Source organism: Aythya marila (assembly GCF_965140915.1).
Source record: "Aythya marila genome assembly, chromosome: 21".
Classification (NCBI taxonomy): domain Eukaryota; kingdom Metazoa; phylum Chordata; class Aves; order Anseriformes; family Anatidae; genus Aythya; species Aythya marila.
The window spans coordinates 7849613-7870779 of NC_139062.1; the positions used below are offsets into that span (position 1 = coordinate 7849613).

Genomic DNA, 21167 nt, shown 5'->3' on the forward strand with positions numbered 1-21167 from the left:
AATCCCCTCGCACGCCCGAGCGGAGCTTTGCAGCAAGCGGTGCCGTGCAGATGCAGCCCCTGAGCGGGTTGTGGCGCTGAACCCCCCCCCCGAGCACCCCAGGATTGGCACCCCCAGCCCCCCAAAACCACAGCGGGCGCCACGAGCCTCTTGCCAGCCTCTTTATTTATTTACCAGCCTCCCCGCCTCGCCTCCCCCCGACCTTTTAAATAAACCTTCGCTTCGTTTTCCTATTAACCCGGCAGCAAACTTTGGAGCGGGCGAAGGCGGTGACCCGAACAGCATCGGCTTGGGGGGGTGAGGGGGAGGCAAGGGGGACACCCCAAGTTGGCAAGGGGTTGGCGTCGCTTCGGCACGAGGTTTGGCCGAGGTTCCCCCCCCCCAAGCCGTGGCCACCCCTGGCGCTGGGGCTTCCCAGCAGCGGGCGGGCGCCGCGCTATGTTTAACCGGCCCTGGGGTCCGCGCGGTTTTGGGGGTTCGAGGGCCCCGGCCAAGAACCGCCGGCACCGGGGCCAGGGCCAAAGCTCTGCCTCTGCCAAGGCCCCGCCGCAGGGGCTGGAGGTGGAAAAAACAACAACAAAAAAAGAAAAAACAGAAAAAAAAAAAAAAAAAAAAAAAAAAGGATTTGGGGTTCGGGGGGGGGGCAGCAGCGAGGCGAATGTGGGGTTTGTAGGCACAAAAGCGCGATGTGGAGGGGAATGGGAGGCAGGCAGCGGGCATGGGGAAAAAATCCCCGAATTTTGGGGGATTTTTTGGAAAAAAAATCCCCAAATTTTTTGCGCGGCTGGCCCAAAAAAAAATCTCAGCTGGGCCCTGGCTGCCCCCACCCGATCCCTGGCCCTGCTCCTGCAGGAGGAGGGCTGCGGTGGGGACCCAAAAACGGGAGCATTTGGGGTTTTTTGGGTGTTTGTTGCTTTCTTTTTTGAACCTTGAGATGGCGCCGCCGTGCGGAGCGTCAGCCCCCCCTGGTGCCAGCGGCTGCCGGGGGACCCCAAAATCCGCCCCGCCCGGGCAGTGGGCCCCCCCCCCCCCCACCCCACCCCGCAGCATCGGCCGTAGCGATAAATAGACCTTTATTTTAAACATTGATCACGGGAAACACAAACACACGGGTTCTGAAAAAAAAATATGTCCCCCCCACCCCCCCAGTGTCCGTCTCGTTCCGGAGCTTTTTTCCTTAAATAAAAGGGGGGGGGGAGGCGAGGTGGAAGTGGGGGGCTGGCAGCGACACGGAGCCGTCCGGCCCCAGCTCGGTTTTGCCCCAGATTTGAGCCCCCACTTTTTTTTTTGGGGGGGGGGGACGGACACGGGGGGGGCGGCGATGCTGTGTCTGGCCCCACTCTGCATTTTGGGGGGGGTCCCACGTTGCGTTGTGCGTTCACACCGGCTGGGGGAGGCCCTTGGTGGCCCATCCCAGCGCCCGTCACCCCCAAAAGAGGCATTTGGGGTGACAGAGATTGTCTGGAGGGGGGGGCGGGGGGGACACCCCACGGGGGGGCCCCGATCCCGCACCGGGGACGATGGCTTCGGCTCCTGGCACACGAGCGATGGGGGCGGGGGGGGCGAAGCGGCGGGCGGCACGGCGGGGGTGGGACACGGCGGGGACCCTCCTCCGGCGGTGGCCCCCCAGGGTTTGGAGGGGTGGGCACGGCTACGAGCCCTGCGCGAGGGACATCAGGGGGGGCGCCCGCATCGGGGTGCGCTGGGGGAGGTTAAAGGGGGGGGGGGGCACAGCCTCACCGGGGTCGGGGGGGGCCGCTCCAGCTGGATTTTGATCTCGGGGCAGGGGGGCTCGGCGGGGCGGCGGGCGCTGCCTGCGGGGAACCGGGGCGCGGTGGGGGGGCTGTGAGCACCCATGGGTGCCCCCCCTCTCCCCCCAGACGCCCCGGGGCTGGGCTACCTGGGGGGGTGCCGAGGGGCTCCTCCGGCCAGGGGGGGTCGGCGAAGGCGTCACACTGGCGGGGCGTCCCCGAGGGCGAGCGGCTGTCCTGCGGGCACAGGGTGGGTGACGGGGTGCTGCCCCCCCCAAACACCCAGCACCCACCAACACCCCCCCCTTTAGGTCCCCCCCCGGCTCCCCCATACCCTGCCCGGCTCAGCCTCGGGGTGCTCGTCCGGCTCCTCGGCCACGCTGCCGAAGCTGCTGGCGCTGGAGGACGAGCGGGAGAAGTCCCGCGGAGGCTCCGGCCTCTCCGCCCTGCCAAGGGACACACCTGGCCCCCTGTCACCCTGTCCCCAGGCCACCCCGCCCCGGTGTCACCCCATCCCCGGGCCACCCTGTCCCCACACCGTCACTGCACCACCCTGTCCCCATGCCGCCCCATCCCTGGGCCACCCAAGCACCACGCTGTCCCCACCCCACCACATCCCCAACCTTGTCCTCGTGCCACCCCGTCCCCGTGACATCCCGTCCCCGTGCCACCCCATCCGTGTGCCACCTTGTCCCCGTGCTGCCACATCCCTGTGCCACCGGCTGCTGCTGTGACCCTGTCCCTGTGCCACCCCCCCACTGCTGTCCTGCCCCATGCTGTCCCATCACGCCATCCCCATGCCCTGTCCTGGTGCCACGCTGGTGCCACCCCATCCATGTGCATCCATGACCCTGTGTCCCTATGTTCCTGTGTCCCCATGTCCCTGTAACCCTGTGTCCCCATAACTGTGTCCCCATGTTCCCATGTCTCCATGTCACTCTGTCTCCATGTCCCCACATCCACATATCCCCATGTCTCTGTGTCCCCATGTCCTAATGTCTCCATGCACCTGTATCCCCATGTCCCAGTATCCCCGTGTCCCCCGTCCATGTGTCCCCATATTTCCATGTCCCCATGTCCCGTGTCCCCATGTCCCAACATGTCCATGTCCATGTGTCCCTGTGTCCCCATGTCCCCATGTCCATGTGTCCCCATGTCCCGTGTCCCCATGTCCCAACATCTCCATGTGTCCCCTGTCCCCATGTCCCGTGTCCCCGTGTCCCCTCTCCCGGTGCCCCGCGCGGGACCTGTCCGGGTGCCGGCGGCTCTCGGGGGAGCTGTGCGCGGAGCCGGCGCCGTCGGTGTTGGCGGCGGGGCCGTCCCTAAGGGACAGCGGCGGGCGGTGAGGGGACACCGGGGCCGGGGGCAGCCCCGCGCCCGGTGTCGGCTCGCACCTGCCGGGCGGCGCCTCCTGGATGCTCTCGATGCCGATGGCGCTGGAGCGGCGGGAGCCGAGCGGGCCGGGCCGCCGCCGGGACGGGCTCTTCCCGGGCACCAGCAGCGCCTGCGGGAGCGCGGTCAGCGGCGGGGGCGGTACCGGGGGGGGGGGGGTCCCGGTGGTCCCGGTGCCGGGCACCCACCTCTTCCACCGAGCCCAGCCCGATGGCGCTGCCGCGGCGTCCCCGGCGACTCCCGGGCACCAGCAGCGACTGCGGGCGGCACCGCGTCACGGGGCGCCGGGAGGGGCGGGGCTACCGGGAGGGGCGGGGCTACCGGGGAGCTACCGGGAGGGGCGGGGCCACCCGAGGGGCGTGGTCAGGCTGGCGGAGGGGCGGGGTTTACGCGGCAGCACCGGGTGAGGGCGTGGTCACGGCCTGCTTGGGGGCGGGGCTTGGGGTGGGGGCGTGGCCACGCGCGTGGAGCAAAGGGCGGCTCCGCGCTGGGGGGGCGGGGCAAACGGAGGGGGCGTGGCCGGGGGCGTGGCCATCGCGCAGCCCGACCCCGGGGCGCCGTCGGGGGGCGGCGGCGGCGGCGGCCGGTGGGGGGGGGGGGGGGGCAGCGGGGGGGGCCCCGTGCCGGGCCGAGCCCCGCCGTGCCCGCTGCCCCCCCGCCGGTGCTGCTCCCCCCTCCCCCCCGCCCCCCACCTTGAAGGACTCGAAGAAGCCGGGGGCGGCGGAGCCGTTGTCGGGGCGCTCGTCGTCGGGGCCCAGCCCCAGCATGGCCTGGCTGCGGCCCTGCAGCTCCTCGTGCAGCGTCTCCAGCAGCGCCGCCCGCGTCCGCTCCTGCGCACCCACCCGCACGCTGCCCTGAGTGCCCCCCCAGCACCCACGGGTGCCCCCCGCTGCAAGCCCGGCACCCACACGTGCACCGCTGGGATGCTGCGTGCAGCACCCCCATGCACAGCACCCGGTGCGTGCAGCACCCCACGTGCAGCACCCTCCCACGCAGCACCCCCGTGCCAACAGCCCCACGCGCAGCACCCACAGGCTTGGTCCTGCTGCTGGACCAACATCCCCAGCACCCACGCACAGCGCCCCCATTTAGGCCCCCTCCCGGAACCTACCTCCAGCTTGGCGAACTTCTCGGCCTTGTAGCAGGCGTACTCGGCGTTGATCAGCTTGGTGAGCAGGAACTCCTGGAACTCGGGGCCCTGCCGGGGCGAGGGGTGGCCCCGGGTGAGTGCCGGCCGTGGGATCCCCCCACCCACCCTGGAGCAGCACCCATGGGTGCTCACCTTCCTGAAGATGGCGGGGTCGGGCAGAGGCGGGCCGAAGAAGGGCACGTCGTCACGGGCAGTGACCGAGACCTTGTAGAGGGTGCCCTGGGGGCCGCCCTGCTCCAGCTGCACCACCACGAAGGCGTGCAGGAAGTTGGAGGCGATCATGTCGGGCACGAAAGGGGTGTTCTCGTCCTGGAAGACGATGGCCACGATGTCGTTGCCGATGTGGCGCTTCCGCTGCAGCTGTGGGGATACGGGGACATGACGGGGGTGTGGGCAGGGGTTGGGCACTGCCACCCCCTGCGCCCCCATGGACACCCCAAAAGACCCCAGGGGTGCCCCGCCAACCCCTGCGCCTCCTGGATGCTCCCCTGGTGCTTAGGGATGCCTCAGGAACCCTTGCACCCAATGGACACCCCCAAACACCTACGGGTGCCCTGGCAGCTCCTGCACCCCAAAGATGACTTCCCAGCATCTGAAGGTCCCCCTGGAGTGGATGCACCCCACAGATGCCTCACAAGCACCCAGGGGTGCTCCAGGAGCCCCTGAACCCCATAGAAACCCCACAAGCACCCAGGGGTGCACCACCAGCTCTTGTGCCTCCCAGATACTCCCCCAGCACTCAGGGGTGCCCTAGGAGCCCATGCACCCCACATACACCCTCAAACACCCACAATCAGCCTGCACCCCAAAAACATCCCCCCAGCACCCATGGGTGCCCCACCTGCTGGGCATCACCCTCGGTGTAGGGCAGCTTGGTGGAGACGTGGAACATGATCTCCTTGTCGCGGAAGTGGCAGTACACCGACTCGCTGCCCGTCTGCCCATGCGTCACGTCCAGCCCCCCCCGAAACCTGCACGGGGCAGGGGGGGGAGATGCTGAGGACTGGGGGGACGAAGGGGGACAGGGACAAGGACATGGGGGTGCCCCCCCCCAGCACCCCATCACGCACCCCTTGAAGTCGCGCAGCTGCACCCGCTGGCCCAGGACGTCGAGGAACTCGGCGAAGGCCGGGCTCTCCTCCGTGGTGCCGAAGAGCTCCTCCTCGGAGGTCTGCAGTGGGGCAGCCGTGGGTGCCCCCCCCAGCATCCCCCCTCCCACCAACCCCCCACACTCCCCTGGTCCCCCCTTCCCCCCCCAGCCCCCTACCTGCCCCAGCTTTTGGTAGATGACGCCAAATTTGAAGTGGTTGCTGAGCACGTGCTCATCAAAGGCAAGGATGAGGCGGGATGCCTGCGAGGCCAGGAGGTGCTGGTTGGGTGTGGTGCACCCTGGGGTGCCCCCACCCATGGGTGCTCCCCCCCCACCCATGCACCCCGCTCACCTTGGGGTAGAGCACGGGGTAGAAGCGATCCACGTTGACGTCCTCGCACACCAGCTGCGGGAGGGAGGGGCGGTGCGGCGGGTGCCCCTGGCTGGGGGGGGGGGCACCCATGGGTGCTGCTGGAGAATGGGGGGGGGAGGTGCACCCACCTTGGCCATCTGCACCACGTTGGGGAACTCAGCCAGGCAGGAGATGGGCACCACATCGTGCAGGGTGCGGGTGCGCGTGCTGCGGGGTGAGGTGGGGGGGTCAAGGTGGTCGCCCACACCCCAGCCAGCACCCATGGGTCCCCTGGCACCCAGCTCACCGCAGCAGCAGGTGGAGGTGCTCCTGCTCGTCATACTTAAGGGAGAAGACGAGGTGGCCCAGCGCTGGGTCCAGGGAGTAGTAGTTGAAGTGCTCCTGCGAGGAGGGGCCGAGCACCCATGAGGGCACCAAGGGGCGCTCGTGTCCCACACCGTGAGGCACCCGTGTCTGGCGGTACCCACGGGACACCCGCACAGCCAAGCGTCCATGCCCATGGGATGCCCATGTCCATGGGTACCTCTGCCTGGAGGCACCCGTTCCTACAGGGCACCCATGCCCGTGGAGCACCCATGCCCGCTGGGCACCCATCCTCATGAACACCCACACCTATGGGGCACCCCCACCCATGGAACACTCATACCCATGGGCACACACGCAACAGGACACCCATCTCCAGCCATCCCTGTGCTCACAAGCACCGATACCCATGAGCACCCGTGATGATGGGGCACCCATGCCTGAAGCACCCATGCTCAGGGCCACCCATCCCACAGACATGGGTGGCTCCCTATGCCTGTGGCACCCCTCCTTCTAGGGTCCCCATGCCCACAAACACCCATGCCATGGGGCATCCACACCTCAGAACACCCAATGCACGGGGCCCCCACGTTCCTGAGCACCCCTACACACAGGCACCCATCCTTATGGGCTCCTCATCCACGTGCACACCCATACCCACGGAGAACCCCATCCTTGAGCACCCACACCCACGGACACTCATGTCCATGGACATCTGTACCCACATGCACCCATGGTTATGGGGCCTCCATGCCCATGCACACCCATGGGGACCCCACACACTGCTGACACCCTCTCCACCAGCACCCTTGGGTGCTCACCTTGCCGAGGAAGTGCTTGCGGTAGATCTTGGCTGTGTGGTTGCCCTCCAGCCTGGCCCGGGTGCCGGGTGCTGGGGTCAGGGGGGGCTCGGGTGCCCCGCTCAGCTGGTGGTTGGTGCCCTCGATCCAGTAGCCCCCAAATTGCGGCAGTAGGATGAGGGGGAACGGCCCCTCCCGGCCCAGCACCTGCACCCACAGCCGAGGTGGGTGCCCCAGCCCCCCTCCCATGTCCCCCCCCAGCTGCTCACCCACCCCTGGCACCCTCCCTGGGGGGGGGGAACAGCCACGCTACCTCGTGCACGCTGGGATAGGGGATGTAATCCTCTTCTGTCTGCAAGACAATGGGGAGGGGGTGAAGGGCATGCTGGCACCTATGGGTGCTGCTCGGGCACCCACCCCAGTGATGCCTACCTTGAGCGGGGGGGGCGCGGCGTGGCGCTGCTGGGCCATCCTGCTGCCCTGCGGGAGGCAGGGGCCGTGGGTGCCTCACACCCCTTCCCGGGGGTGGGGATGGGCACCCTTGGGTGCCCCCCCCGTGCCTCCCCCGTCACAGCAGGGGAGCACCTGCGGGGCCTTACCTCGGGGTGGGGTGGCCGAGGGAGTGGCGGCGCCCGCTGGGGACACGTCTAGGTGGCCCGGGGGGGTCCGGGGGGGCCCATGGCACTTCCTGGGGGAGAGGAGCGGGGGAGGGTGGGAGGCCGGGAGCTGCCTCCGCCGCACGGACCCAGGGGGAGGGTGGGCGAGGGAGGGGTGCTGCAGCGGGGAGGGCTGGCCAGGAGCCTGGGGGGCACCGCTTCGCCCCCCCACACACCCCCGGAGCCCCCCGCCGCAGCCCCTGCCCGCTCGGCTGGCGGCGTTACCCCTGAAGCCTACTGATGGCAGCAAGCCAAGCGCCGGCCGCCGGGAGCCGGAGGGACTGGAGCGGCCGGGGCCGGGTGGGGACACGGGGGGTGCGTGGCCGCTGGGACCCCCCCGAACCGTCACCCCCCCCCCAGTGCCCCCCTCCCCTAAGGGCGCCCCCTGCGGACGGGTGGCGGCGCGGCGCGGGGCAGCACCACGGACAGCGCCGGGGACCGCGGGGACGGCGACAGCGCGACACGGGCATCGTGCGGGGGCGACCGGGGGCAGAAACGGGACCCGGGGCAGAACGGGACCCGCGGCAAACGCCACCGGGCCCCGTGCGAGCGGCCCCGCGTGCAAACGCCACCCCGGTGCAAGCGCAACCCGGTGCAAACGCCACCGGGCCCCGTGCAAACGCGCCCCTGGTGCAAACGCCACAATGTGACCCGGCCCCGTGCAACCGCGGCCCGCGTGCCGGCATCGCCCCGGTTCGTGCACACCTGCCCCGGCCCCCTGCAAGCACGCCCCCCGCCCCCCGCCCCGTCCTCGTGTCCCCCCCGCCAGCACCCGAGGGGGGGCAGCCCCGCGGTGGGGGCACGGTGGGGGCAGATGGCAGGGACGCGGATGGGGGGGGCGCAGATTGCGGGGCCGGAATGGGCCCGGAAAGGTGGGGGGGGGAGGGCAGATGCCGGGGGTGAAGGGGGGGCAGATTTGAGGAGGGGGCAGATTTTGCGGTGGACGTGGGGGGCAGGGCGGGGAGGGGGCAATTGGGGGAATACATTATGGGGGGGTTGGAGGGCGCACGGAGCCTGATGCCACCCCCCGGCCCCCCCCGGGCCTGCCCGCCCGCCGGGGTCCCTCTGCCCAGGCCCGGAGCATCCCCCCCCCCCCGCTGCCGGTACCGGCTGAAGGTCACGGACGCACGGGCCCGCCCCGGCCCCCCATGTCCCTCAGCCTCCCCCCGGTGTCCCCGAGGCCGGCGCAGCACCGGAGGGGGGACCCCGGCGTGGCGGGGGGGGGGGGACCCGGAGGGACCCCAGCGGCGGAGCCCCGCGGCGCGGCGCTTACCGGGGGGGCGGCGGGGCCGGGAGCGGAGCGGAGCCGGGGTCGGTACCGGAGCGGAGCGGAGCCGGTACCGGAGCGGAGCGGAGCGGGGCCCCGCTGCTCGCTGCCGCCGCGCCGCGTCACGTGCGGCGGGGCGGGGCGGGCCCGCACCGGGGGCGGCCGGCACCGGGAACCGGCACCGGAACCGGCACCGGGACCGGCACCGCCACCGGGACCCGACCCCGGCACCGGGAACCGAGCAAACGGCACCGGAGCCGGTTGGCAGCTCCAGGAAGCGGCGCTGCGAACCGGGATCTGGCACCGGCAACCGGGATCTGGCACCGGCAACCGGGCAGGGCAGCGCCCCCAGGACGGGGATCCTCCATCCCCCCTCGCCCCCCTCCATTACCGCTGCCAGCACCGGGCCCCCCCCCTCCCTCCTGCATCCCTGGCACCCGGGTCCCCCCCAGCTTCCCCCTGCACCCATCGCTGGTGCCCCCGCTCTACGACCCAGGGAAGCTCCTAAAGCCCCCGCCCCGGTCCCCGGGGAGCCCTTTCCTTCCTGCTGCCCCTCACTGGTACACAGGTGCCCCCCAACCATCACCAGCATCCCCCCATCCTCCCCAGCCATGTACTGGTGGGGCCCCCTGCATCCATCCCTGGTACTCAGCGTACCACCACAAAGCCAGCCCTGAGCACCCAGAGTACCCCCATCTGTCCATCTGTCTGTCCGTCTGTCCCTCCCTGGCACCCAGAGCTCTCCCCCCTCATCCATCCTCCCACCCATCCCTGGTACCCAGAGAAGCTCCATCATCCATCCATCCATCCATCCATCCATCCATCCATCCCCCCACCCACCCCCCACCCAAACACCCCAGACCTTCCCCACCAGCCCCCAGCTGAGCTCCCCAGAACCCCTCCAGGTCCAGGGCTGCCCCCCCAGCACCCATCTCCCCACTGGGGCTGTGGGATGGGCTCGGTGACTTGCGATGCTCGAGGAACGGCTGGCACGGGTTCCCCGCCACTGGGTGCCAGGAGCCATGGGCTGGCACCAAGCCACAGCCCTGGGGAGTGCTCCTGGGGCCCTGTGCCAGTGCGGGGATGAGGGGGACGTGACCCGCCAGCATGGGGATGGGGGCACCGAAGTGCTGGGCCCTGCAGCTGCGTGGGCACCGGCTCCCCGACAGAAACACCTCTGTGCTGCAGCACGAGGCAGCGCCAGTCATTGCTGCTTCCGCCAAGGGCCCACTGCCAAGCACCACAGGGCACAGCCAAGGCGCTGGGAGCCATCGAGGCTTCGCTCGGGGAAAACGTGCCCCTTTGCCAGCGCCTGCACTATTCCCACGCTGGCGTAATCCTGCTCGCGCCTCTCCGTGGGTATCTTGAGCTCAGAGCATCTGCACCTCTGCCTGAGGGGTGCACGGCCCAGAGACAGCCCCCAGCCCTCGCTGCGGCATTAAAACATGAGCGGACAGACGTGTATGCGCTTTAATAAGGCTTCCACAGCTCAAATGACAACTTTAGTCCAATATGTTTGCAAATACAGACAAAACAGTAAATGTGCCTTCAATCACATCTTGTACCTGTGTCCACCACCTGGCTCTAAGAAACAGCGATGCTGAGGTACAGGAGTACCCTGCTGCTGGAAACACCGCTACAGCCCAGCTCGCTGCTTCCAGCCGAGTTTAGAGACTTAGTTTTGCAACGTTATAAGCTCAAGGAAGAGACTCTCATAACATAAAAAAAAATTAACAGCAGGTTGAAAAAAAATATGGAATTTCCAAGGAGTATGTACACAAGCGAGTGCTTCAGTCTGGGAAGAATTAAAACCTGCCCGTTTTCAGAGTGGAGCCGCTTTGGGCATTGGCAAGCGTGACCGAGGGCGTGCTGAATTCTTGCTGACGTCTTTACCTTGGGAAAGATCACACCGCTTTGCCGCGCCGCTCCCCCATGCGGGTCCAGCCCCAACTTATACCAAAAAAATCACTTCGGGGCAGCTCTGCAGTCCCAGTGCCAGCTGCTTTGCCAACTCGCCATCCAGCCCCTCTGCTGCTGGGGACAAAGGGACAGGGAGGAGGATGCAGTGTGAAGACCTAGCGCTTGGCACAGGGCAGCTGTAATTCTTCAGATAGAAGGTACATTTATAAAAGAACAGGCTACCATGGTTGCTGGGAAGGGACACGCTCCGCCACTGCTCCCTGAAGCCCAAACCCTGCCATCCACCTGCAAAGCTCCTCCAGTCCTGTAAGAACTAAAGCTGCCAACGCAGCAACCCAGCCCTCTGCATCCATATCAAGCGCCAGTGCACGAACTGGGGTTGTGGAAACAAGTTAAAACTCTGAGGAGAACAGGAAATGTCTAACTTTATTATGGAGATACCTTGACAGTGCCCTTTTTTTTTTTTTCTATTTTTTTTTGTCTGGAAGTGGTATACTATTTCCTGCTATGAATACGCAATCAGGAGAGGGAAAGATCCTTTCTGGGAGCTACAGGAGATGTAAAAAAAAAATCATTAGTGCATTCCTGAAAACGAGGAGAACAGAGGGAAAACCTCTCCACATGGGAAACACACCACCCACGCGCAGCCCCTTTGCCAGCTCTGGCTCAGGTGCTCTAGATTCAAAGCTCCCCCAGTGATCGGCAGAGCGCTCTTGGCAGTAACGTACTGGAGAAAGATGTTATCAAAAGTCATTAAAATATCCCACATTTCTAAAAACACAGTTCACAGAGAAAGACCATGTGATTATTAAAGACCATCATGTTTGGAAGTGAAACTGCAGAAGGCGAGTGGCTGAGCAAGGGAAGCCCTGCGGGGACAGCAGGGAGGCAGCTCCCTGTTCCCTCTGCACCCCTGGGCTCCAAGTCGCTGATGGAAGGCTTTCGTAGGCAGACCACAGCTTACACTTTGGGTAAATATATGAAGTTTTGAAAGAGATAGACATTCCTCACAATTAACAATTTCTTTACTTCCATGCTGTACGGAAAGAATAATAGTGGATCAAAGACAGGATTATCTGTAAGCAGGTTATGCCTAAAGAGTTACTGGAGAACAGATCGAGATGTTTTTGATCTACTGAATTACAACTCCTTTTTGGACAGACGAAGGTGGTATGGGATCTGCATCAGGGAATATACGAGAATGCCACCATCTCCCTTGCTAGAAATGTCTGCCTGTAAACATGATAACACTGTTACTGCTGCTAAACTCTCCAACCTTACTGTTGCTTTATTAAATATAAAATTGGGAACGTTCTTTTGAAGTCAGGATGTCCTTCAGTGCAATCTGCTTTGACATAAGGCATTTTGGGGGCAGTCATTTCAGAATGTGTTTCTGCCTTCTGGAAGAGTCAAGAGTTCTGTCCTGTATCCACCTTGTCTTTTAATGCCCTACCGTGTCAAAATCCTCTTCCCTTCTGGTTGCTCCTTTGCTGCCAGCACTTATAAAACCATCAGTGTCCAAGTAAACCAGTCCCTGAGGAGCAAGAAGACAACCACCGAAAGATTACGAAGCTTGCGAGGTGGAGCTGAACTTTGCGTGGGCTTAAAATGAAAGGGGGAGAAGAAAAAAAAAAAAAAAAGGAAAAAAAAGACTCTCACCTTTAAATCCTTCTTCAGGCATACAAACTGGGGATGGAAAGAAAGAGGCATCATGTTAGAAGTCTCCTGACAGTCATTTTCTAAAAGGATCTTTTGTCTGATCAGCAGCATACTGCAGCGCTCAGCTGTATCTTCAGTTGACAGTTACAGGAAAGCTTCAACATCTCTATTTTCCTCTCATGTTTCTACTGTTTCAGCCCTAAGCCGACACAGCCCTATATGGCCACCACCATCCCTGCCAGAAGCGCAGCAGCATTCAGCTTCCCCAAATCCCTCATCTACCCCAGCAGTGCCTGGGGGTCCCCCTCACCTTGCATAACGTCGTCCATCGCTGCGTAATCTGCAATTGGTTCATCAGCCTGGAAAACAGAACAGACGAGGGGTTATCGAGCACCTCGCTGGATGTTAGCAGTGTTATCAGCTGTACAGGTCAGTCCTGCTCTGGAGAGGAACGGGGAACTGTTGTCAGAACACCTTCTGGCATGGACTGGGGATAACAGGGCAGAACTGCTGTAATTTTGCTCTCCTTTGGGCTGGTGCTGAGTTTTGCAGTATAGGCCAGCTAAGACGTGTTCTTTAAAGAAAAAAAAAAAAAAAAAAGACTTTTCCTTCCCCAAGAAGGGCATGAGCTCCAGGAAGAGCTAGTTAAATTAAGCTGATGGCCAGCCACAGGTGGGCATGTCCAGGGCATGGCAGTTTTCATGTGCACCATAATGTGTTTCTCTTTGTACAAAATTTTGTTCAATTCTCTGCTTTACTCGACTTCCTTTAGCAGCCACCTCACTCCCACATTACCTTTAATAAAATGACAGACTCGGGGATGACTCCCAGGCTGCCAAGCGTTGCGGTGTCATCACTTAGTATCTTCCCGTCGATCGACAAATTCTGGTCGAAGGGAGCAACTGAAAATGCATGCATGATCTGTGCCAACACAATGAGACACGCTGATTTTGTGCAGAGGAAAAACATACCGCTGAACTACGCAAAAATACCGCGTTTAGAAGACAAACACATGCCTTTTGATGCCACTTGGGATTTTATACTCATTTCCCTCTCCATCTCCTCCCAGCTGTACTCTCTTGACTATTCATTTCATGTTTCCTTATTCATGAACAAACACTCCTTGGACCAAAAACGCCTTACCTGTATTTTCAGCTCTTTCAGCGTCTGATTAGCAGAAACAAGCAGTGCTTTTTCCCCTCGGACTTTTCGGTGCCGGGTGCTCCGCCTGATGCCTTGCTTTTGGTAAGTGATGTAGTTCTGGTGCGAGATCTTCTGGCGCTTTGCACCACCATTGGTCTGGAAACAAGTCAGAAATCAGGAGCCCAGCTCTGGCCTTTGTGGAAAATACAACCTCCCCTTCCCCCAGACTGCATTTCAGGCAGGTCAGTCATGCGAGGGAAAGCACGAAGCACTGAAACGCCCCTTGGAAAGTGAATGACGCATGCAAGTATCACCAAGAGGTCGAGAGGACCAAAAGGACTTGCCTTGAAACTTTGTCCCTGCTCCTAACACCAGCACAGTGCTTACTGTCAGCCAAGTGTACGAGTCACTGTCAGTGTTTGATGCAGCAGTGACCCTTGCTCTCCAAAAAGGGAGCAAGGAAGAACTTGACGTGTCAGGAAGATGTACACTAGTGCATTCACACCAGGGGATGAGTACTGCTGCTTTTCCCAGGAGACACGGCTTCCCAGTGCTGGCCCTTGTCTGGGATTTGGTATTAGGAGTAAGAGTATTTACGGTAGCCTGAACACCAAGTGACCGACATTTGGGAGCAGGCAGATCTCTAACAAAGATATCTAACTTACAAAGCACTGATTGGGAACGAGCCCTGGAGAATGCTTCCATGCTGCGACCGTGAAGCACACTGGCAAGGAAGCTAGAGGAAAGCCAGCACTGCTCCTACAGCTAGGTTTAAAACCAAAGAGCATGGGTGCAAAACTGGCCTTGGTAATGCAAAGTCAGACAAAATGTGCAGTATGACCATGACAGTAACACAATTTAAGACACAGTTGCCTTCTCTTTCGCCTGCTAGATGTAAACAGAGGAAAAGAACTGTTCCATCATGCTGACTCAAGAGGTTGGTGCAAAACTGAGGAACCTTGCTGTATTTTTGATCTCTACCTGGTTAAAATCTGGGTCTTGCTCCCCCTCTGGTTTGTTTTCCTCCCTTTCCTCTTCAGCTTCTGAGCTGCTCACGTTCAGCTCTGGAGCAGCGTCCTTCATTACCTGAAGTCATAAAAATCATTCTGCGTAACTAACCCAGACTGTCACATCATGGCAAACAGCTTTCAGAGACTTCTAGGATGCCACCTTGATCAAATGAGCCGAGGTAAAGCAGAAAAAAAACAGGGATCTGTTCCACATGCTCTGCAGACTTCCCCCCCCCAGCTGCATCAAACCATGGGGGACTCAGCTCAGGAGAACACATGCAGCTTGTCAAGCTTCTCTGCTGAATTGCAGGTGTTGGCTAAAAATCAAAACCCCACTGCGGGGACATCCTGCTTCCTGCGGCTCAAGACCTACCCTCCTCTCCAGGCAAAAGGAAAGTCTCCAGGGGCCTGGACTGATTTCTTTCCCATTAGCTGGCTGCTTCTCTGTTCGACTAAGTGTATTACGAAAGCCCTAACACAGAGAAAGGAATATTATCTGTAAATTATATACTTATCCATCCCTGCAGCAGACCGACAAGAGGCACTCACCGCCGTTATTTATGGGTCTGGAGTTCGTAAGTAAATGAAATCTAAATAATTTACACAAACATATACAGAACTGAACATCCTTTTTATTTATAAGTCACTCTACAGGAAGCGTGGATCCGCTGGGCGTGTACACACGTCTACACTTCGGCTGGGGCTGGGGTTTGCAAGGGAGCCCAGGAGGCTGGCGCACTCTCCATCCCGGATGCCTGAGAGCTCACTTCTCCATCAATGTATTTGCAATTAAAGATGCAATCACAACTCCCAAGCATCCAGCGCCAACCACAGCGTCCCCAGAGCCCTCTGGATTCCAGCAGTGCCGCCCTTCGGAGAAGGCGCCGTCCGCAACCTCCCTGCACCGATTTTATAGAGCCGTGACTTCCCTCCTGCAGCGTCAGCCCAAGGAGAAACTCAGGGGCTGCAGAGGAGGGATGAGCAGTGGTGAGGGGCTGGGAAAACACTCCCTGACTTTGTGAGGCAAAGCTGGCAGGAAGGAAGCAGCGGCTCTGAGCACCGCCATTCGCAGTACTTGCTGGCGAGAGCCTGGTGCCCGCGCAGCTGACGTGCTGCTTGTGGGCACCGTCACCACTTCGCCTCTCGCTGGGGCTGCCCCGCTAATGAGGGATCTCGTGTGCCAGCTCTCGCCCCCTCTCACCGTCTCCAGCTGCTCGGCAAAGAATAGCTGCCTGTTTTCAGCAGCCCTACGTGTGAGCGTGGTCCTGTCCAGCACCAAGAGGAAAACTCCTCCTGTGCGCTAGTGCCAAGATACAGCCTTGGGATTCAGCCTCCAGACAGGCTGCAAACCTGCAGCAGGGGCTCAGGACCATGCTCCGTGCTCTATGTCTTACAGCTGAGGCAGAAACCTCTAGCACCCTGCAGTTCTCTAGGCTCCATCTCTTCCATTTAAAATAAGGCTGGGGGTGGGAAAAAAAAAAAAAATCTCACTGATCTCACACTGCATATGTGGATGGAAGATTTTTACCTCCCTCCAGCTTTGATTCTACAAGGAAGGCCTGGAAGCCTTTGCCTTGATGCTCCTGAATTAAGTTGATCCAACCATGCTGAGCTTCGCAGACCTGTTGTGTGCCTGAGTGCAATCACTAGAGGATGGAGGAGCTGAGGGCACTTCGGGAAGCTGCTGGCAACCGGCTACTCATGCGTCTAAGTGCTTTGAAACCCTTTAAGCACCAGTTCAGATTGGAACTACTGTGACATAGCTGCATTGCACTTTGCCCCATCCTGGAAGCTGTCAGGGGATGTTTTTATCAGATCTATGCTGCTGTGACTGTCTTGGGCTCAGCGGCCTCCTGTCATTAGCTGGATTTTGGCATCTTTACCTGAGCTTACCCACAAGCCTTGGTTTCCCTCTTAAAGCATAAAGCAAACCCTAAGAAAGGGAACTTACTGTATCCAGCTTTCAGATACCTGTAAAGCCACTTCCAGTCCAGTTCTGGACCTCACACTGATCCCATTAAGAAAGCAGTAAAGCCGACACAATTCACAACTTTGTAAGGGATCTTTAAAACCACATCTGTGTTCACTGCTATTTTATCAGCTTGAAGATTGAAGAGCTTATTTCTATCTAGGAACAAACGTCACTTTAGCAACCAAGAAAGGAAATGACAAATACTGGAGGGGGAGGAGAACAGGTAGAGCCTGATAGCACGATTATGAAGAGATGGTTACGACACTGCCTAAAATAATCAGAATTGGCATACATAGAAATACCTGACAACACAAAGACCACCAAAAGGGTTTGGACTGGCAAAATGAAGCCTTGAGGAAGCCAAGTGTTCAGAGCAACTGCATCCAGTGTTCCCATTTGCCATTTTTGCCAAAGCAATAGCTTTCATGAACCAGATCCAGGTGCTTTCTGCTCACTGAAAGCCTCCCTGCACTATACCACCATTCCCACCAGCAGGTTCCACCTTGTAGGGACACAGCAGGCTGCGATAGCTGCCTCGTCACTGTGTTCAGATGGCTGTTTATTTAGCTGTTTGGGCTCTCAATTGGTGCAGTTTCTGTTAAATGAAATGGTGCCAGGAGGAGTGAGGACCAAGGGAGAGATCCGTACCTTTTTATTATCCACCACTTTATGGATGTAGATAGTTGCTTGGGTGTACTCACGCAAGTCCCGCTGCTGTTGGCATAACAGCCCTTCTCTGCATTCTGGACAGAGTTCTGGGGAGGAACAAAGGAAAATGCATTTAATTGCTTCAGCTCCTTGGAGACACTGAGTATACGCACCTGCCCAACGCCTCTCACTGCTAACCCAGAGCAGCTCACATAACAAGGGGCATCTGCCAAGCTCAGTGTTTACTGCGGCTGCCGCGGATCCCCTTAGATCTGACCCTTTATCCAAAAAGAGCCTTTTCCCAGGAAGTCAGCACCAATTAGCAACACAACAGAGCACAGACAGCAGTAAAAGATTCACTCACTGGGCTCAGAGGTGTAAAGTGCACTCTCGGGGTCTGCCCCAGCAGCTTCTGTTCGGGTAATTTTGATGACATGATCCACAACAAACAGTTTTTGAATCCTCTCCCACTCGCTGGGCCATATTAGAGCTATACTGTGCAAAGAAACAAGAACATGCTTTATGACATGGAAAAGCCAAGCCCCGAGCATGCAGTGAAAACAGTGTTGAGCTTCTGAACAGCCTCTCCTTTTCATTTTAGTCTGCGGGTGAAAGAAGGGCAACAAAACCAATACATAACCCCAGCTACATGAGAGGGCTTGTATGCCCAAGATAACAGGGAAGAGGAGTGTGTTATTAGTGACACTGTTATGCTCCAGTCATGCCCAGCACGCACAGCCAGAGGGAGGAAGGAGGAGGAGAGAAGTGGAAGATCTGCTACATTTTTAGTTCTGCATCACTGCAGAAGCAAGGCTATGGAGCATAAACTCCAGCCCAGCGTCCAGAGCTCCAGGGGTAAGTCTTGTGGAAAGCAAATCTTAAAGGAAGCTACATGTTTCTAATGCCCCAGTCAGATTCAGGGTAGTTTATTGTTAGGAACTAGCCAAGCTTAAGTAAGCTCTTTTTTCCTGAGACAGCATCCTTGGACAATTTGGGTCTTGACCTATATGAAGATTTATACTAAGGTAGGCCTGAGAAAGCATCTGTGTTAATTTTGTTCCAGGGACAGCATTTGCTCTTCGGGTTGCTGCAGCTCAGCAAGCATCTGGGAATGCTCCCTGAGGCCCATGAAAGACAACAGCACCCGGCAAAGGCAGATGCATGAGTAAAAGAAACTCACAGTTTAGAGTCTTCTTTGGTCATGGAAGCATAGGTGAACATGAGGCCCCCATGGGGACAGAGAAGAGCGCTGTTTCCTACCGAGGACACAGGGCTGCATCGTGTTGGCCTCCTGCTCAGGCAAAGAAAAGGAACAGTAAGTGGTTTGTAAGCATGGTCAGGTTATTTCATGTGGAAAAAAAAAAATCACGAGTCTGCAGGCAGCTGAGAAGAGGAAATCATAGGTGGGTATTTACAGAAGGCATTCCAGTGGAGAATATTAAACTACCACCATCAAGGCAATCAGATCTGCGTTCCTGTGCGCTGCAAAATTGCTCTCATACCTAGCGGAGATTTCCATCTCGTACCACCAGCAGCCCGTGGAAACGGGATTGAGTGGTGACCTTTGCCTAGGATACAGCTTCAGACAGATGAAAAAACTAATCAGGTTACTATCTAATCTGACCATCTGGTTAAGACACGGTAAACAAGGAAATTCAGTTTCTTACAATGTATTACAACTGCTATGAGCACACGGTCCAAGTCCCACAAAATCAGCTTCCTTGTTTCCGCAAAGGCAAAGCATAGGTAACTACACACACCAGGCAAATGCTGATTCAAAAGTGAAATTGCTATCTGCAGCACGCCCCCCCCCCAAAAAAAAAAAAAAAAGAAATTAAAAGCACCAAAAACCTCAAGGTGGTTACCTGACAAATTTCCTCCATTCTTCTACAAAGAACTGTGAAACAATATACAGCTCATCTGTCTCCTGAAAGACAAGAGAAAAAAAATAATAAAACAAATCTTCTGTTAATTAATCCAACAATAGAGAGGCAATGACTGTTCAGCTTTTTCTGCAGCACTCATTCTTTTCAAGATCTCAGCGATTTTACCATGACAACTCCACCCAAGCGTACTGGGAAAGCCAAGTAAAATAATTTGAGATCAAGCACTAAGTACTTACATTACTAATCTCGTGTTTATTACAAAGTTAATTTAGCTTTAGATCCAATTACCTTTAATTCATAGCAGGAAACGGTCATTTTCCCTAGAGCAGCTAAGGCTCTCTGGCAGTGTGTTTCTGTCACCGGGTACTCCTTCGTGTACTCAGGGTCTAGAGCAGACACATCTACATACTCCCACAGGGACAGGGTGAGAGACCATCCCATCCTGTCCTCCCTTTCCTCACTGAGCAAAATCTACGAGTGGTTGCTTTCAGCAATAGCATGCACATATTCAGAACCAGGGATGTGCACCCTCACAATGCAGCATTTTTGGGACAAACCTTTTTTTTTTTTTTTTTTTTTTTTTTAAACTTCCCCTAGTGATTTGCTATTACATAGTCTGCTGCTGGCAGCTCCCAGACAAGAAACCACGGAGATCCTAAGAGCTGAGTGACAAAATGATTCCTGTGCTCACCTGTCTGCTTTCCCCAATGCAGATTTAAGGGCTCACTCCCATCTTTCCGCAGGAAAACTCCTAATGTGTGCATGTGTAGATATAATTTTGATGTCCCTTCATATTTCCTAGATTAAAACTGCTCCAATTTGGCGCTTTTTTTTCCTTTTTTTCCTGGACCTCAACTGTTATGGATCAAGAAACCTCACAAAAATTGTGAGCCCTGAATACTGCTGGTAGGACCTGACAGCTCTCCTTTGGAGACTCAGCAGAGCATTGCCCGTTTAGTCCCTCCTGCATTCAGGAGCACAGATCCATGCTGATCTCAGTATTTATTCCTGGCCAGAGCTGCTGGTGGCCCCGAGAAGGGACCAGGAGCAGCAGGCTGCCCTCACAAATAGGAGCAACCGAGGCGGACACCTGCCAAAGCAGCTTGGCAGGATCTAAGAGTCAATCATTAATCAGCACTGCGAGACACCCAGGAGCCAAGGCATGGAGCCCGGCCAGCAGCTTGTGCCATTTCTCTCAAACTGACTCAAAGCCCTGACGTGCCAACAGCTCTTAAGAAGGTCCTGGACAGCCACACACCTGAACCGGAGAGAGGCCACTACAACAGGTCCTGTGTGACTGCTGCTCCTATTTGCATGGCTTCAGCATTTAGGGCAGCCCCCTGCACCCTCTGCCAGGCTTGAGACAGAAAAGAACACTGGAGAAGCTGGTGCACATGTGAATTTTGTCCTACCATCAGCAAAAGACCAGTGGGAAGGCAGACTAAGGGCAGTGGATAGTCCTCTCTCTCCACTGGCACGGCTGCACAGCATAGGTACTTCTAGGGACGGATGTAACCACTGCAGAAATATTGTCCCTGCTTATCTAGCTGACTCCAGGCCAGCGACAGCTATATTGGCACATGAGCAATTCTCATGTATCTACAGCAGGGCTGTGTGCCAGCGCAGCTAATCGGGGGAAATCACACCTCGGCGCAGCGTACTTGTGAGCTCCACTGGCACAGGCAATCCTGGTGCAAGCATGGTCTCACTCAGACTGAGAGAATGATCATCAGCCAGTGTCTCTTGCAGTCAAAATAAAATTTCATAGGAGAGGGATAAAAACTTATAGAATTGCTACCCATCTGCCACCACTTGTCTGCAAAGAGATGGCACAGGCTGTGCAGGGCATGCCCTGCGAGCTTCCAGGCAGGCAGACGGGGCAGGCAGGATGGCTCAGCTGGGGATGCTGCTCCCAGGGATACAGCTCCCAAAAAGCAGATTTCAGGCAAAGCAGCAGGGAACGCCAGCTTCCACGTGACAGCCTTCCCCCCAGGCCCCAGTAGCGTTCCCTTTCCCCTACCTGAGGCCAGCTGCCCAGGCAAGGCCTGCATTTATCATGAAACAGGTTCTGGAGGGAGGTCTTCTGCTCGCTGGCCATCATCTTATGCAGAGCTTCATTTTCTTCTCCTTCACGCTCCAAAATCTGC

The 21167-nt window shown here is 58.6% G+C and overlaps 2 protein-coding genes across 14 annotated transcripts in view; both read right to left on the minus strand.

Moving 5' to 3' along the window:
• Positions 1-642: 642 nt before the first annotated feature.
• Positions 643-8897, minus strand: RAP1GAP (RAP1 GTPase activating protein). Of its 8 annotated transcripts, none has more exons than XM_082777201.1 (21): positions 8789-8897; positions 7459-7547; positions 7292-7339; positions 7173-7211; positions 6881-7066; positions 6043-6137; positions 5885-5963; positions 5736-5789; positions 5561-5644; positions 5364-5464; positions 5135-5264; positions 4426-4653; positions 4255-4341; positions 3836-3973; positions 3332-3400; positions 3146-3255; positions 2999-3073; positions 2086-2149; positions 1901-1988; positions 1741-1814; positions 1525-1660 (listed from the first exon to the last, which is right to left on the minus strand). In XM_082777201.1, exons 3-21 carry the CDS (start codon positions 7328-7330, stop codon positions 1652-1654), a joined length of 1749 nt encoding a protein of 582 aa, XP_082633327.1. In that variant the 5' UTR covers positions 7331-7339; positions 7459-7547; positions 8789-8897; the 3' UTR covers positions 1525-1651. The 8 variants fall into 8 exon arrangements, with proteins under 8 accessions (XP_082633321.1, XP_082633325.1, XP_082633323.1 ...); XM_082777200.1 differs by having other exon boundaries at positions 2086-2197; XM_082777195.1 differs by lacking the exon at positions 2086-2149 and having other exon boundaries at positions 643-1660.
• Positions 8898-10238: 1341 nt separating this feature from the next.
• The window catches only part of USP48 (ubiquitin specific peptidase 48), a 32611-nt gene continuing 21682 nt past the window's right edge, over positions 10239-21167 (minus strand). For 3 of the 6 annotated variants that reach the window (XM_082776888.1, XM_082776887.1, XM_082776886.1), the window contains exons 17-27: positions 21041-21163; positions 19000-19061; positions 18315-18425; positions 17499-17629; positions 17135-17241; positions 14486-14590; positions 13505-13660; positions 13157-13282; positions 12672-12720; positions 12362-12388; positions 10239-12236 (exon numbers count right to left, since the gene is read on the minus strand). In XM_082776888.1, the coding sequence (XP_082633014.1) occupies positions 12214-12236; positions 12362-12388; positions 12672-12720; positions 13157-13282; positions 13505-13660; positions 14486-14590; positions 17135-17241; positions 17499-17629; positions 18315-18425; positions 19000-19061; positions 21041-21163 (1020 nt within the window). In that variant the 3' untranslated portion in view covers positions 10239-12213. The other 3 variants (XM_082776889.1, XM_082776890.1, XM_082776891.1) reach the window with 3 other exon arrangements.